General features: G+C 46.0%; 1 protein-coding gene across 2 annotated transcripts in view; it reads right to left on the bottom strand.

Moving 5' to 3' along the window:
• The window catches only part of LOC311133845 (low-density lipoprotein receptor-related protein 1-like), a gene marked incomplete at its 5' end in the record, with an annotated part of 189959 nt that overhangs the window by 103313 nt on the left and 71981 nt on the right, over positions 1-14665 (bottom strand). For both annotated transcript variants that reach the window (XM_084167441.1, XM_084167442.1), the window contains 2 exons: positions 13986-14246; positions 14483-14611. In XM_084167441.1, the coding sequence (XP_084023567.1) occupies positions 13986-14246; positions 14483-14611 (390 nt within the window). The remainder of the gene's footprint in view (positions 1-13985; positions 14247-14482; positions 14612-14665) is intronic.

Consider the following 14665-nt stretch of genomic DNA (forward strand, 5'->3'; position numbering starts at 1 on the left):
GACTTTGCAGTCCCATGAACTGCATGCAACTGTCCTGCTATGCTTAGCATTCCGTCTGACTGTCTAACTGCTAAGTAAACATCAAAGCAAATTGTATTTGTCACATGCTTCGTAAACAACAGGCGTAGACTAACAGTGAAATGCTTACTTCCCAACAATGCAGAGAAAAAAAGAGAAATAATAGAAAAATAATAACAAGGAATAAATCCACGATGAGTAACTGTCTATATACACGGGTACCAGTACCGAGTCCATGTGCAGGGGTACGAGGTAACTGAGGTAGATATGTACATATAGGTAGGGATAAAGGTAGGGATGTGGTCCTCTGTAGCTCAGCTGGTAGAGCACGGCGCTTGTAACGCCAAGGTAGTGGGTTCGATCCCCGGGACCACCCATACACAAAAAAATAAATTATGCACGCATGACTGTAAGTCGCTTTGGATAAAAGCGTCTGCTAAATGGCATATTATTATATTATTTATAAAGTGACTAGGCAACAGGATAGACAAACAGTAACAGCAGCACATGTGATGAGTCAAAAGAGTTAGTGCAAAAAGGGTAAATGCAGATAGTTAATATTGGTTAACTATTTAGCAGACTTATAGAAGCTGGGGATAGAATCTGTTCAGGGTTATTTTAGTTCCATACTTGGTGCATCAGTACCACTTGCCATGCGGTAACAGAGAGAACAGTCCATGACTTTGGTGACTGGACTCTTTGACAATTTTTAGGCCCTTCCTCTGACACCACCTGGTGTAGAGGTCCTGGGTGGCAGGGACCTTGGCCCCAGTGATGTACTGGGCCATACGCACTACCCTCTGTAGCGCCTTGCGGTCGGATGCCAAGCAGTTGCCATTCCAAGCAGTGATACAGCCAGTCAAGATGTTCTCAATGGTGCAGCTGTAGAACTTATTGAGGATCTGAGGGACCATGCCAAATCTTTTCAGCCTCCTGAGGAGGAAGAGGTGTTGTGTTGGTGTGTGTGGACCATGATAATTCCTTAGTGATGTGGACACCGAGGAACTTGAAGCTCTCGACCTGCTCCACTACAGCCCTGTCGATGTGGATAGGGGCGTGCTTGGCCCTTAGTTTTTCTGTAGTCCACGATCAGTTCCTTTGTCTTGCTGACGTTGAGGGAGAGGTCGTTGTCGCTGACCTCCCTGTAGGCTGTCTCATTGTCATCGGTGATCAGGCCTACCACGGTCGTATCGTCTGCTAACTTAATGATGGTGTTGGAGTCGTGCGTGGCCACGCAGTCTTGGGTGAACAGGGAGTAAAGGACGGAACTAAGCACGCACCCGAGGGGCCCTCGTGTTGAGGATCACTGGTACTTCCTGTTTGAGTTTTTGCTTGTAAATAGGAATCACGACGATAGAGTTAGGTCAGATTTTCCAAATTGAGAGCTTGTTATGAGTCTCTGTGTGTGTAGAACCAAAAAAGATTATCATATTACTCCTGTGCTAGCCTCTCTACAATGGCTTCCTGTTAAGGCTAGGGCTGATTTCAAGGTTTTACTGTTAACCTACAAAGCATTATGTGGGCTTGCTCCTACCTATCTCTCCGATTTGGTCCTGCCGTACATACCTACACGTATGCTACGATCACAAGATGCAGGCCTCCTTATTGTCACTAGAATTTCTAAGCAAACAGCTGGAGGCAGGGCTTTCTCCTATAGAGCTACATTTTTATGGAATGGTCTGCCTATCCATGTAAGAGACGCAGACTCGGTCTCGACCTTGAAGTCTTTACTGAAGACTAATCTCTTCAGTAGGTCCTATGATTGAGTGTAGTCTGGCCCAGGAGTGCGAAGGTGAACGGAAAGGCACTGGAGCGACAAACCGCCCTTGCCGTCTCTGCCTGGACAGTTCCCGTCTCTCCATTGGGATTCTCTGCCTCTGACCCTATTACGGGGGCTGAGTCACTGGCTTACTAGTGCTCTTCCATGCCGTCTCTAGGAGGGGTGCGTCACTTGAGTAGGTTGAGTCACTGACGTGATCTTCCTGTCCGGTTTGTCGCCCCCTCTGGCTCGTGCAGTGGAGGAGATCTTTGTGGCCTATACTCAGCCTTGTCTCAGGGTAGTAGGTTGGTGGTCTGTTGATATCCCTCTGGTGGTGTGGGGGCTGTGCTTTGGCAAAGTGGGTGGGGTTATATCCTACCTGGTTGGCCCTGTCCGGGGGTATCGTCGGACGGGGCCACAGTGTCTCCCGACACCCCGTCTCAGCCCCCAGTATCTATGCTGCAATAGTCTATGTGCCGGGGGCCTAGGGTCAGTCTGTTATATCTGGTGTTATTCTGTTTTGGTGAATGGAATGGAGCCCTGCCCTGCTTCACTGTGGTTGTGTTTGGTACTAGTTGGTTATCCAGTGGATGTGTTTCTGAATGTTGTTGCTCCCGCTGGGTCAGGGGAGTGAGTGTGTGGTTGTTGGGGTGGTAAAGATGGTACAGTGTAATCTTTGCCTGGCTACACCATCCACATAACTCCGGCCAACAGACGGTTCTTCTCCACGTTGAGTCTGGATTTGCCTCCCTTCCTGACAATTTCTAGAATGAGAACAGAACGGTCAGAATGTGATTGGTCCCAGAAACCAAAGGGTTGGGCCAGAGCCAGCCTACTGGGCTTTTCAGGCACGACAGTGTCTAGGGTTTACTGAGAATGGTGCAACAAACAAGAAACATCTAGTCAGCGGCAGTCCTGTGTGCAAAAACAGCTTGTTGATGAGAAATCGAAGGAGAATGGCAAGAATCATACAAGCTAACAGGCGGGCCACAAACAGGCAAATAACAGTGGTGTGCAGAACAGCATCTCGGAACGCACAACTCGTTGGTCCTTGATGGGCCATTGCAGACGACCACACTGGATTCCACTCCTATCACCTAAAAACAAGAAGAAGCGGCTCCAGTGGGCAAGCGACCACCAAAACTGGACAATTAAGGAATGGAAAAGCATTGCCTGGTCCGACGAATCCCGGTTCCTGTTGAGTCATGTTGATGGCAGAGTCAGGATTGGCGTAAGGAGCATGAGTCCATGCCCCCATCCTGCCTGTTGTCAACAGAACAGGCTGGTGGCTGTGGGGTGGGGAATGTTTTCCTGGCACACGTTAGGTCCCTTGATTCCAATTGAGCAACGTTTGCATTTTTCCCCACTGTATATGTCTGACACACACACACACACACACACACACACACACTGGGAACTCCTCAGACTTAAAGGGAATATGTGAAGGCCCCTGCCCTGCTCCACCCAAACGATGCTGAATACAGCGAATACATTTTTACATTTACATTTTAGTCATTTAGCAGACGCTCTTATCCAGAGCGACTTACAGAAGCAATTAGGGTTAAGTGCCTTGCTCAAGGGCACATCGACAGATTTTTTCACCACAAGTGGCTCAGGTAGTGCAGCTCATCCAGGATGGCACATCAATGCGAGCTGTGGCAAGAAGGTTTGCTGTGTCTGTCAGCGTAGTGTCCAGAGCATGGAGGCGCTACCAGGAGACAGGCCAGTACATCAGGAGACGTGGAGGAGGCCGTAGGAGGGCCACAAATGTGCATGTGTCTGCTCAAACGGTCAGAAACAGACTCCATGAGGGTGGTATGAGGGCCCGACGTCCACAGGTGGGGGTTGTGCTTACAGCCCACCGTGCAGGACGTTTGGCATTTGTCAGAGAACACCAAGATTGGCAAATTCGCCACTGGCGCCCTGTGCTCTTCACAGATGAAAGCAGGTTCACACTGAGCACTTGTGACAGACGTGACAGAGTCTGGAGACGCCGTGGAGAACGTTCTGCTGCCTGCAACATCCTCCAGCATGACCGGTTTGGCCCAGACCTGAATCCAATTGAGCACATCTGGGACATCATGTCTCGCTCCATCCACCAACGCCACGTTGCACCACAGACTGTCCAGGAGTTGGCGGATGCTTTAGTCCAGGTCTGGGAGGAGATCCCTCAATACACAGAGGGCAAAGGGTTTAGACGAAAATAAGACAGACAGAAAGAGCAACACACACATCTACTATTACCACTCACACACTCCCACAGAAACCATAGACTGTGTTTGCCAGAGATCACAGAAAGAGCCCCATTGATGGAGCTAGATATGAGAGACTGGGGAACCCAGCGATACAGTCCATAAACATTTTCATATTATTACTGGGTTTAGAGTGTGTGTTTGTGTGTGTGTGTCTGAGGCAGGGGGCTACACCTCCCACAAGGCCATGTTCTCGCTGTCTTTTATTAAGCAGATACCCCAAAACCAAACAAACACACGTCCTTTACCCTAGGGTGAATATCTGGTGTTTGGTAGTGAGGGGGGCACTGTGCCGTATGTCTGGAGGTGATGGGGGCACAGTGTTGATTTAGGGAGGCCAAGGGGATAGTTTTCTCTGAAAGACGAAAGAGTAGGATGGGGGATGATGAGGCAAATTCCAAGGCCTAAGAGGGCAATAAAAGTGTGCCTAGTGAAAGCTTACCAGCTCTTGGGCAATAAATCTCAATGGAATTCTAAAGGAGGTTTCATTGTTTAAAAAAAAACACATGCACACTAACAATATTTTTCAATGTGATTGAATGGTGAGGGCAGTCAAAATGGATAACATACACATATGTTTGTGCTTAAGAAAAAATAATTATGCAGAGAGCGAGAGAGATTCTGATTTTCAATAGGGATTTTAAAAATACCTTTATTGGTCCAGTAGGAGAGGAGTGGAAAGAAGCGGAGGTGAGGGGAGAGGTAAGTACAATCCCTGTTCATTGGAACTGACTTTTTCCCACCAACTTCTGGTAAACAGAAACTCTGACCGGGAAGCAAAAACCTTGTTTTTTTCTTCGTCCCTGCTTCCCCGCTCCTCCCACTTCTCTCCTCTTCCTCCATGCATCCATCATCGCCCCATCCCTCCCCCTGTTCCCTTTCCTAGAGGAGAAGAAAAATCTTCTATCTGACGAACATTGCACTATAAAACATAATGAAAAAAAAGACCACAGTGCTTTTTTGCTTTTTTCCCCCCTCCTCCAAGTAGTTTGTTTACTCTGCTCAGCCCTCTGCACCTCAAAGAGAGGGAGGACTAGATCTATATCCAGGGAATTTGTGAAGGCATATTTCGAACCTGCACTTGCTTTGGACCAAACAGAGCCACATCTATACGATTGGATACGGAGAGTAAGCATATTGCATTAGTCAATATCTGATATGTTGAAGTTGTTCCATACCATACCGTGATGGAGCACTAATAAAATGCAAGTTCCGGCTAACCTCTTCACACCCTCCCTAAACAGTGATTTAAGGCTTTACACCCCCCGCCCCTCACATCCACCTCCCTATCCCCAAAGCCCATCTCCTGCATTCAAAACACTCCAGTCTTAAAACACCATCTGGAGAACGCATCACACGACAAGAAGGGAAAGTCACAAAAAAAGAGGGCTAAAGGACACGCTACTCCTAAATGAGGTACTGGTTAAGACCCAGCCGGGGGCAAGCAAGACCAGAGGGAGAGGAAGAACGGAAGAAGAAGAGGTGGATGGAGATAAAAAATAGAGCAATGTCAATCATTTTAAAAGTATTTGGTTGAAGGGGTGATTTTAGGATTAGTTGGGGAGGGAGGGCTGAGAGAAAGAAACAGACAGAAAAAGAGAAAGACAGGCAACAGGCAGAACGAGAGCGATTATATACAGAATAAACTGTTGAACGTGGAGCTGCAAGAGTGACTTTCTCTTTTCCAGCACATGATCTCTTAAGGAGATTTAGCAGAAACATATGTACTAAACACAGCAGAAAGCAGCTAGTAGGCCCTGCTAACCCCCTTCCCCATTACTTCACCATAACCCCAACTGCTGCTTTAACATGGAATCCTTATCAAAACCCTCAAACTAGCCTTAGAATCAATTCAACCATTAGCATAAGGATAGCTGATGGAGTGGGTAATACTTCGACAGCTTTATTATGCAGTGTCAGCTCCATCCTACAGTAATAAGGATAGGTGACACACTGTGACGTGCTGCATGAATCCAATACAATGTACTAAAATAATGGTATTTACATAGCTCAGGGATGGGCAACTTAATGGGGTGTCAACTTAATATTTTAAGTTAGAATAGTAGAATACACAAGGTGCAATTTCGAAATGTGGTTGTGCATCAGCAGTTTCTCGTTTTGTCGGTCAATGATAGTCAGTCAATTAGCCCATGTCAAAAAAATTTTGATTGTTATGTTAGTTTAGCGGCCAGCTATATAAACTTGTTATCATGGTTGAATTACAGGCCAGGGGGCCCCCATTGATTTTGTTAGTCAGTCTAACTCAGATATCAGAAAAATGTCTCTACCACATGGTAAAATGTGTAGAATTGCACTAAATTAACTCTAAAACGTACAAAATGAGGGTGGGGCCACTGAAATGTTTTGCTCGCAATGGGGGGGATATGGATGTTGGTTCGCAGACCCACAAGCAACTACAGCCCCTCATTACATTTTAGTCATTTAGCAGACGCTCTTATCCAGAGCGACTTACAGTTAGTGAGTGCATACATTATTTTATTTTTCATACTGGCCCCCCGTGGGAATTGAACCCACAACCCTGGCGTTGCAAACGCCATGCTCTACCAACTGAGCTACATCCATGCCGGCCATTCCCTCCCCTACCCTGGACGACGCAGGGCCAATTATGCGCCGCCCCATGGGTCTCCCGGTCACGGCCGGCTACGACAGAGCCTGGATGAGTTCAGATTTTTTGTGGCCCCCACCCCCATCAAAGTTGCCCATCACTGACATAGCTAGACATGACCCTCTCAGACATTGGGGCCTCCTAGCGTAGGTTATAACATCCCACTCTCTTCCCAGCCAAGAGGAGACTGCTACAGCCCTAACCTTTTAAAACATCCCAACTAAAGCTAATGTGCACAGCTAGACATGGTCTTAAATCAAAACCCCTTGTTAAAAGATCAGCAGTTGTTGTGGGAGTTAACTGCCTTACTCAAGGGCAGAACAGCAGATTTTTCCAACTTGCCAGATCTGGAATTCGAACAAGCAAACTTTTGGTTACTGTCCCTACGCTTTAACCGCTAAGCTACCTGCCGTCCCTTAACGTAGACATTGTTTGTTTTTATCTTTTAAATGAGGGCTTCCCAGTTATGTAACACGCAGTAGAGGTGGCAGTGCATTGATGGCTTTGTGGGCAGTCACAGTGTTAGCTTGTGGCTGATCTGGGGCCTGCCCTGGCGCTGTGTGTCTGTCTGTGTGGCTGTCTGTGAGGACTGAGGAGCATCGCTCCCTAGGAAAGTACTGTACTGAGTTCAGGTGACTGATTGGGTAGGGGGTTAGAGCAAAGAATGCTTGGCCCGGCACGCGTCTGACTTTGACCAATTAGCTCCTTTAAGCACATGCACATTCACACATCCAAACATATCTACAATCCACCCCTCACCAGTCTGTTAGGTGAAGGTGTTAGGCATGTGTGGTTGTTTTTAAAAGGGATTATTTCATAGATCTACCGTAACAGTCAAAAGTTTGGAATCATGTAGTAACCAAAAAAAGACTATATTTGATAAGTAGCCACCCTTTGCCTTGACAGCTTTGCACACTCTTGGCATTCTCTCAACCAGTTTAATGAGGAATGCTTTTCCAACAGTCTTGAAGGAGTTCCCACATATAATGAGCACTTGTTGGCTGCTTTTCCTTCACTCTGCGGTCCAACTCATCCCTAACCATCTCAATTGGGTTGAGGTCGGGGGATTGTGGAGGCCAGGTCATCTGATGCAGCACTCCATCACTCTCCTTCTTGGTCAAATAGCCCTTACACAGCCTGGAGGTGTGTTTTGGGGGTCATTGTCCTGTTGAAAAACAAATGATAGTGGGACTAAGCGCAAACCAGATGGGATGGCATATCGCTGCAGAATGCCGTGGCAGCCATGCTGGTTAAGTGTGCCTTGAATTCTAAATAAATCACTGATAGTGTCACCAGCAAAGCACCCCTACACCATCACACCTCCTCCTCCATGCTTCTAGGTGGGAACCACACATGCGGAGGTCATCCGTTCACTTACTCTGCGTCTCACAAAGACACAGCAGTTGGAACCAAAAATCTCACATTTGGACTCATCAGACAAAAGGACAGATTTCCACTGGTCTAATGTCCATTGCTCGTGTTTCTTGGCCCAAGCAAGCCTCTTCTTATTATTGGTGTCCTTTAGTAGTGGTTTATTTGCAGCAATTCAACCATGAAGGCCTGATTCACGTAGTCTCCTCTGAACAGTTGATGCTGGGATGTGTCTGTTACTTGAACTCTGTGAAGCATTTATTTGGGCTGCAATCTGAGGTGCATTTAACTCTAATGAACTTGTCCTCTGCAGCAGAGATAACTTTGGGTCTTCCTTTCCTGTGGAGGTCCTCATGAGAGCCAGTTTCATCATAGCGCTTGATGATTTTTGCGGCTGCACTAGAAGAAACTTTCGAAGTTCTTGACATTTTGACTAACCTTCATATCTTAAAGTAATGATGGACTGTCGTTTCTCTTTGCTTATTTGAGCTGTTCTTGCCATAATCTGGACTTGGTCTTATCAAATAGGGCTATCTTCTGCATACCACCCCTATCTTGTCACAACACAACTGATTGGTTCAAACGCATTAAGAAGGAAAGAAATCCCACAAATTAACTTTTAACAAGGCACACCTGTTTATTGAAATGCATTCCATGTGACTACCTCATGAAGCTGGTTGAGAGAATGCCAAGAGTGTGCAAAGCTGTCATCAAGGCAAAGGGTGACTACTTTGAAGAATCTCAAACATAAAATTAGTCACCAAACTGTTCTTGGATTTACTTTGGAAGTATGCTTGGGGTCATTGTCCATTTGGAAGACCCATTTGCGACCAAGCTTTAACTTCCTGACTGATGTCTTGAGATGTTGCTTCAATATATCCACATAATTTTCCTTCCTCATGACGCCATCTATTTTGTGAAGTGCACCAGTCCCTCCTGCAGCAAAGCACCCCCACAGCATAATGCTGCCACCCTCGTGCTTCACGGTTGGGATGGTGTTCTTCGGCTTGCAAGCAACCCCCTTTTTCCTCCAAACATAACGATGGTCATTATGGCCAAACAGTTCTATTTTTGTTTCATCAGACCAGAGGACATTTCTCCAAAAAGTATGATCTTTGTCCCCATGTGCAGTTGCAAACCGTAGTCTGGCTTTTTTATGGCGGTTTTGGAGCAGTGGCTTCTTCTTTGCTAAGCGGCCTTTCAGGTTATGTCGATATAGGACTCGTTTTACTGTGGATATAGATACTTTTGTACCCATTTCCTCCAGCATCTTCACAAGGTCCTTTGCTGTTGTTCTGCGATTGATTTGCACTTTCCGCACCAAAGTACGTTCATCTCTAGGAGACAGAACGCGTCTCCTTCCTGAGCGGTATGACGGCTGCGTGGTCCCATGGTGTTTATACTTGCGTACTATTGTTTGTACAGATGAACGAGGTACCTTCAGGCTTTTGGAAATTGCTCCCAAGGATGAACCAGACTTGTGGAGGTCTACAATTATTTCTCGGAGGTCTTGGCTGATTTCTTTTGATTTTCCCATGATGTCAAGCAAAGAGGCACTGAGTTTGAAGGTAGGCCTTGAAATACATCCACAGGTACACCTCCAATTGACTCAAATGATTTCAATTAGCCTATCAGAAGCTTCTAAAGCCATGACATCATTTTCTGGAATTTTCCAAACTGTTTAAAAAGGCACAGTCAACTTAGTAAACTTCTGACCCACTGGAATTGTGATACAGTGAAATATAAGTGAAGTAATCTGTCTGTAAACAATTGTTGGAAAAATTACTTGTGTCATGCACAATGTAGATGTCCTAACAGACTTGCCAAAACTATAGTTTGTTAACAAGAAATTTGTTGAGTGGTTGAAAAACCAGTTTTAATGACTCCAACCTAAGTGTATGTAAACTTCCGACTTCAACGGTATACAGTGCATTCAGAAAGTATTCAGACCCCTTTACCGTTTCCACATTTTGTTAAGTTACAGCCTTATTCTAAAATGGATTAAATTATTTTGTTTTTTTCCCCTCATCAATTTACACACAATACCCCATAATGGCAAAGCAAAACTTTTTTTATTTTTTATTTTTACATTTTTGCTAATTTATTACAAATAAAAAACTGAAATATCTATTTACATAAGTATTCAGACCCTTTACTCAGTACTTTGTTGAAGCACCTTTGGAAGCGCTTACAGCCTTGGGTATGACGCTACAAGCTTGGCACATCTGTAGAAGGGGAGTTTCTCCCATTCTTCTCTGCAGATCCTCTCAAGCTCTGTCAGGTTGGATGGGGAGCGTCGCTACACAGCTGTTTTCAGGTCTCTCCAGAGATGTTCGATTAGGTTCAAGTCCGGGCTCTGGCTAGGCCACTCAAGGACATTCAGAGTCTTGTCCCGAAGCCACTCCTGCGTTGTCTGTGCTGTGTGCTTAGGGTTGTTGTCCTGTTGGAAGGTGAACCTTACATTTACATTAAATTTTAGTCATTTAGCAGACGCTCTTATCCAGAGCAACTTACAGGAGCAATTAGGGTTAAGTGCCTTGCTCAAGGGCACAACAACAGATTTTTCACCTAGTCGGCTCGGGGATTAGAACCAGCGACCTTTCGGTTACTGGCACAACGCTCTTAACCACTAAGCTACCTGCCGCCCCCGTCTGAGGACCTGAGCGCTCTGGAGCAGATCTTCATCAAGGATCTCTCTGTAATTTGCTCCGTTCATCTTTCCCTTGATCCTGACTAGCTTCCCAGTCGCTGCTGCTGAAAAACATCCCCACAGCATGATGCTGCCACCACCATGCTTCACCGTAGGGATGGTGCCAGGTTTCCTCCAGACGTGACGCTTGGCATTCAGACCAAAGAGTTCAATCTTGGTTTCATCAGACCAGAGAATCTTGTTTCTCATGGTCAGAAAGTCCTTTAGATGCCTTTTGGCAAACTCCAAGCAGGCTATCATGTGCCTTTTACTGAGGAGTGGCTTCCGTCTGGCCACTCTACCATAAAGGCCTGATTGGTGGAGTGATGCAGAGATCGTTGTCCTTCTGGAAGGTTCTCCCATCTCCACAGAGGAACTCTGGAGCTCTGCCATCGGGTTCTTGATCACCTCCCTGACCAAGGCCCTTCTCCCCCGATTGCTCAGTTTGGCCAGGCGGCCAGCTCTAGGAAGAGTCTTGGTGGTTCCAAACTTCTTCCATTTAACAATGATGGAGGCCACTGTGTTCTTGGGACCTTCAATGCTGCAGAATTGTTTTGGTACCCTTCCCCAGATCTGTGCCATGACACATTCTTGTCGTCTCGGAGCTCTACGGACAATTACGTCGACCTCATGGCTTGGTTTTTGCTCTGACATGCACTGTCAAGTGTGTGACCTTATATAGACAGGTGTGTGCCTTTCCAAATCATGTCCAATCAAGTTGTAGAAACATCAAGGATGATCAATGGAAACAGGATGCACCTGAGCTAAATTTTGAGTCTCATAGCAAAAGGTCTGAATACTTATGTACTTATTTTCGCTTTTTCATTATGGGGTATAGTGTGTAGATTGATGAGAAAAATAATTTAATCCATTTTAGAATAAGAATGTAACTTAACAAAATGTGGAAAAAGTGAAGGAGTCTGAATACCAGGCATATTTAACAGTTAGGCAATTGATTATAGACCTAATCAAGTTGGGGTTTCCTCTCTCCTCAATTTTCTTAGACAATTAAGGCAAGGGCTGTTTCCTCATCTCACTCCACCGCATTATTCTCAACACGCTGGTTAACTTTGCTGTTATGCTCATAGCAACATAGGGAAAGGCGCCAATTCAACGGTGCACTGAAGATTATGTTTCAGAACCGCGGACAGCGACCTCTATCCAACGTGGGAGAAAGCGCATGTTATAAAATAATATTATATTTATTAGTGTTGTACCATTATTTTTACATAATATAACCATATACAATTTCAGTATCACATGTCTTAGAGTGATGGACTGTGCCATCCCCGTGGCCTCCACAATGGATTAGTCCACTGAGAAAGGCGCGAATCAGACAGGCGTGTTGTGCACCATGAAAAAAATATATATATTTGCGACTGCTCAACTAAAGAAATCTCAGTTGATCAACAGCCTATTGACCAAACAATCGACCGTCGACTAAATGGGGTCAGCCCTAGTTCGGATAATTCAATATTTGAATAACCGTGCCCATCCCTAACACACACACACACCAGCTGGGAGAATAACTCTGGAAACAGGAAGTAGGTGACATGGCGGCAGGAAATGGAATGCTTATTTATTGTTTCCTCGCTGCGGCAATACAGCCCCGGTCCTTCGCTCTTCTTTGACACTTTGGAATAGCCGTGGGTGTCTGTGTTGCTTCGTGTGTGCGTGTGTGTGTGTCTTTGTATGAGTGGGACTGTGTGAGTGTCCATGTGTGTGAGTGTCTCTATCACGCGTGTGTCGTGTGTCTATGTGTAAGTGTGTGTGTATGGCAGGCAGAGAAAGGGTGCTCGGAGAATCCTGCTGAAGCCGTTGGAATGTCCTGCACATTCCTTTGGTTCAGAATTAACACACACACACACACACACACACAGGCGAGCTGAAGGGGTCTACTGCTCAATTAGACAGGAAAGGGGTGAGACGAGGGAGGGGGAGGAATAGGGGAGAGATGCTGGTTGGGGGGGGGGGGGGGTCAGGGGTGAAGTATCTCTAAACTAACGCAGTAGAGTGTGTTAGTGTGTGTGTGGTCACAGTATCTATAGGTTGATTAATTAAAGCTGCAGGGGTCTGCTTGTTTGCCCCACTGTGCCCGACTAAACACCAGCTATAGCCAGACCTAACATTGAGTGAGTGTGTGTGGGATGTGTTTGTCTGTGTGTGCGCAAGTGAGTGAGAGAGGGAGGTAGGGTGGGAAGGGAAAGAGAGTTTCTACTATGAATATCTGAAATGTTCATGTGTATACATTTGAAACATATACATTTAAAACGTTAATCTCCTGTGTAGTCTATAAACAGTCCTGTAATAAACAGGTCTGTACCATTAAATGGAACTCCGTTCCATCTCATATTGCTCAAGTGAACAGAAAACGTGGTTTCAAAAAACAGATAATGCAACACCTCACAGCACAATGCCTCTCCCGTATTTGACCTAGATAGTTTGTGTGTATGTATTGATATGTAGGCTACGTGTGCCTTTTGTATTCATGTTCTGTATTATGTCATTTATCATGTTTTGTGTGGACCCCAGAATTCATAGTAGAAAGGCTCATGAGTGTGCAGTAAACTTGGGGTTGATGTGGAGGAGGGAGGGTGGGACTGAAGGGAGACAGAGGAAGAAGGGGGAGCTGACCTATAAGCTACACCTGCTCACACGCACATGTTTTTCCTTAGATCCACTGGCTCCGTTCTTCCTCTTCCTTTTTTACTGGAAGAGAACTCGCTTCGGTATTCTTCCAAACTGGCTGTTACACAACTCCGGCTACAGTATCAACACAGGCACACACACGAAACGCAGGCACACACGACATTTCTAGCACCACACACACACACACACACACACACACACACACACACACCTCTGTGTAGAACTGCTACAGTATGTCATATTCAACTGTTGACTGGTGCAGACAGAGGGAGATGTTCATGCTATGATGTAATGTGCCTGCTGTGTTGTAACAGTGTACCCTATTTTACTCTTCATGCTGTACTGCTGTAACAGTGTACTCGATTGTACTAACATTTTGTAGGTGTGAATAGTGCATTATTGATTGTGTGGATGTTGATGGATGGTGTATTATCTCACTGTGCTACTCACTGTAGCATCCTTGAGCAGTGTGGTGTGAGATGTAGTATACTGTACTGTATAGCTATGAACTAATACTATACTGTATCATACTGTACTATACTACAGTGTAGTCACAGTCTAAGCGGAGTGAGGAGATAGAGTATCATACTGTACTGTATCATATTGTATTATAGAACTCACGGTGCAGGCTGAGGGAGATGTTGATGACCCTCTCGTCAGCAAAGCTCTTGAGGTTGGGGATCTTGGCACACTTGAGGTGGGTGGAGGCGGGCGAGTCACCCACGTGGATCCAGCAGACCTGCTCCTGGGCGTAGAGGAAGTCCATGGCGGTGGTCTGCTTGGTGGTGGTGGACAGTAGGCTGATCGTGGTACCGCTCAAAGACGTGGCCTGGATGTTCTGACTGTTTGCGATCAGCAGCACCGAGTTCCTTTCTACTGGGACTGGGAGGAGAGGAGAGAGCGGGGGATGGGAGGAGGAAGGCGTGAGTGGACTTTGGAGCAGAGGTTATTGTCTCGACAAGGTGTAAGGGTAGGCGATCAACAAAGTGGTCAACAGCTAATACGAATCCGTATATTTACAGTACATTAGTTGAAAAGCCCCATGGAAAGCATCAAGGGGACTGTTCGATAAAATAACGAGTTGAGTGGTGGCAGTGGTAGGTCTTAATAATACCAACCATTTTTGGCCTTGCAGGAGCGGTTGTCGGGCTGAGGCAGGTAGCCCTCCACACAGCTGCAGGTGTAGGAGCCCTCTGTGTTGGTACAGGACTGGCTGCAGGTCCCGTAAACACTGCACTCGTCAAAATCTGACCAACACACAGTAGGTTACACATGGGCCAATCACATCTGGTTAGCCATTG

The sequence above is a fragment of the Coregonus lavaretus genome (assembly GCF_964263955.1).
Source record: "Coregonus lavaretus genome assembly, chromosome: 8".
Classification (NCBI taxonomy): Eukaryota; Metazoa; Chordata; class Actinopteri; order Salmoniformes; family Salmonidae; genus Coregonus; species Coregonus lavaretus.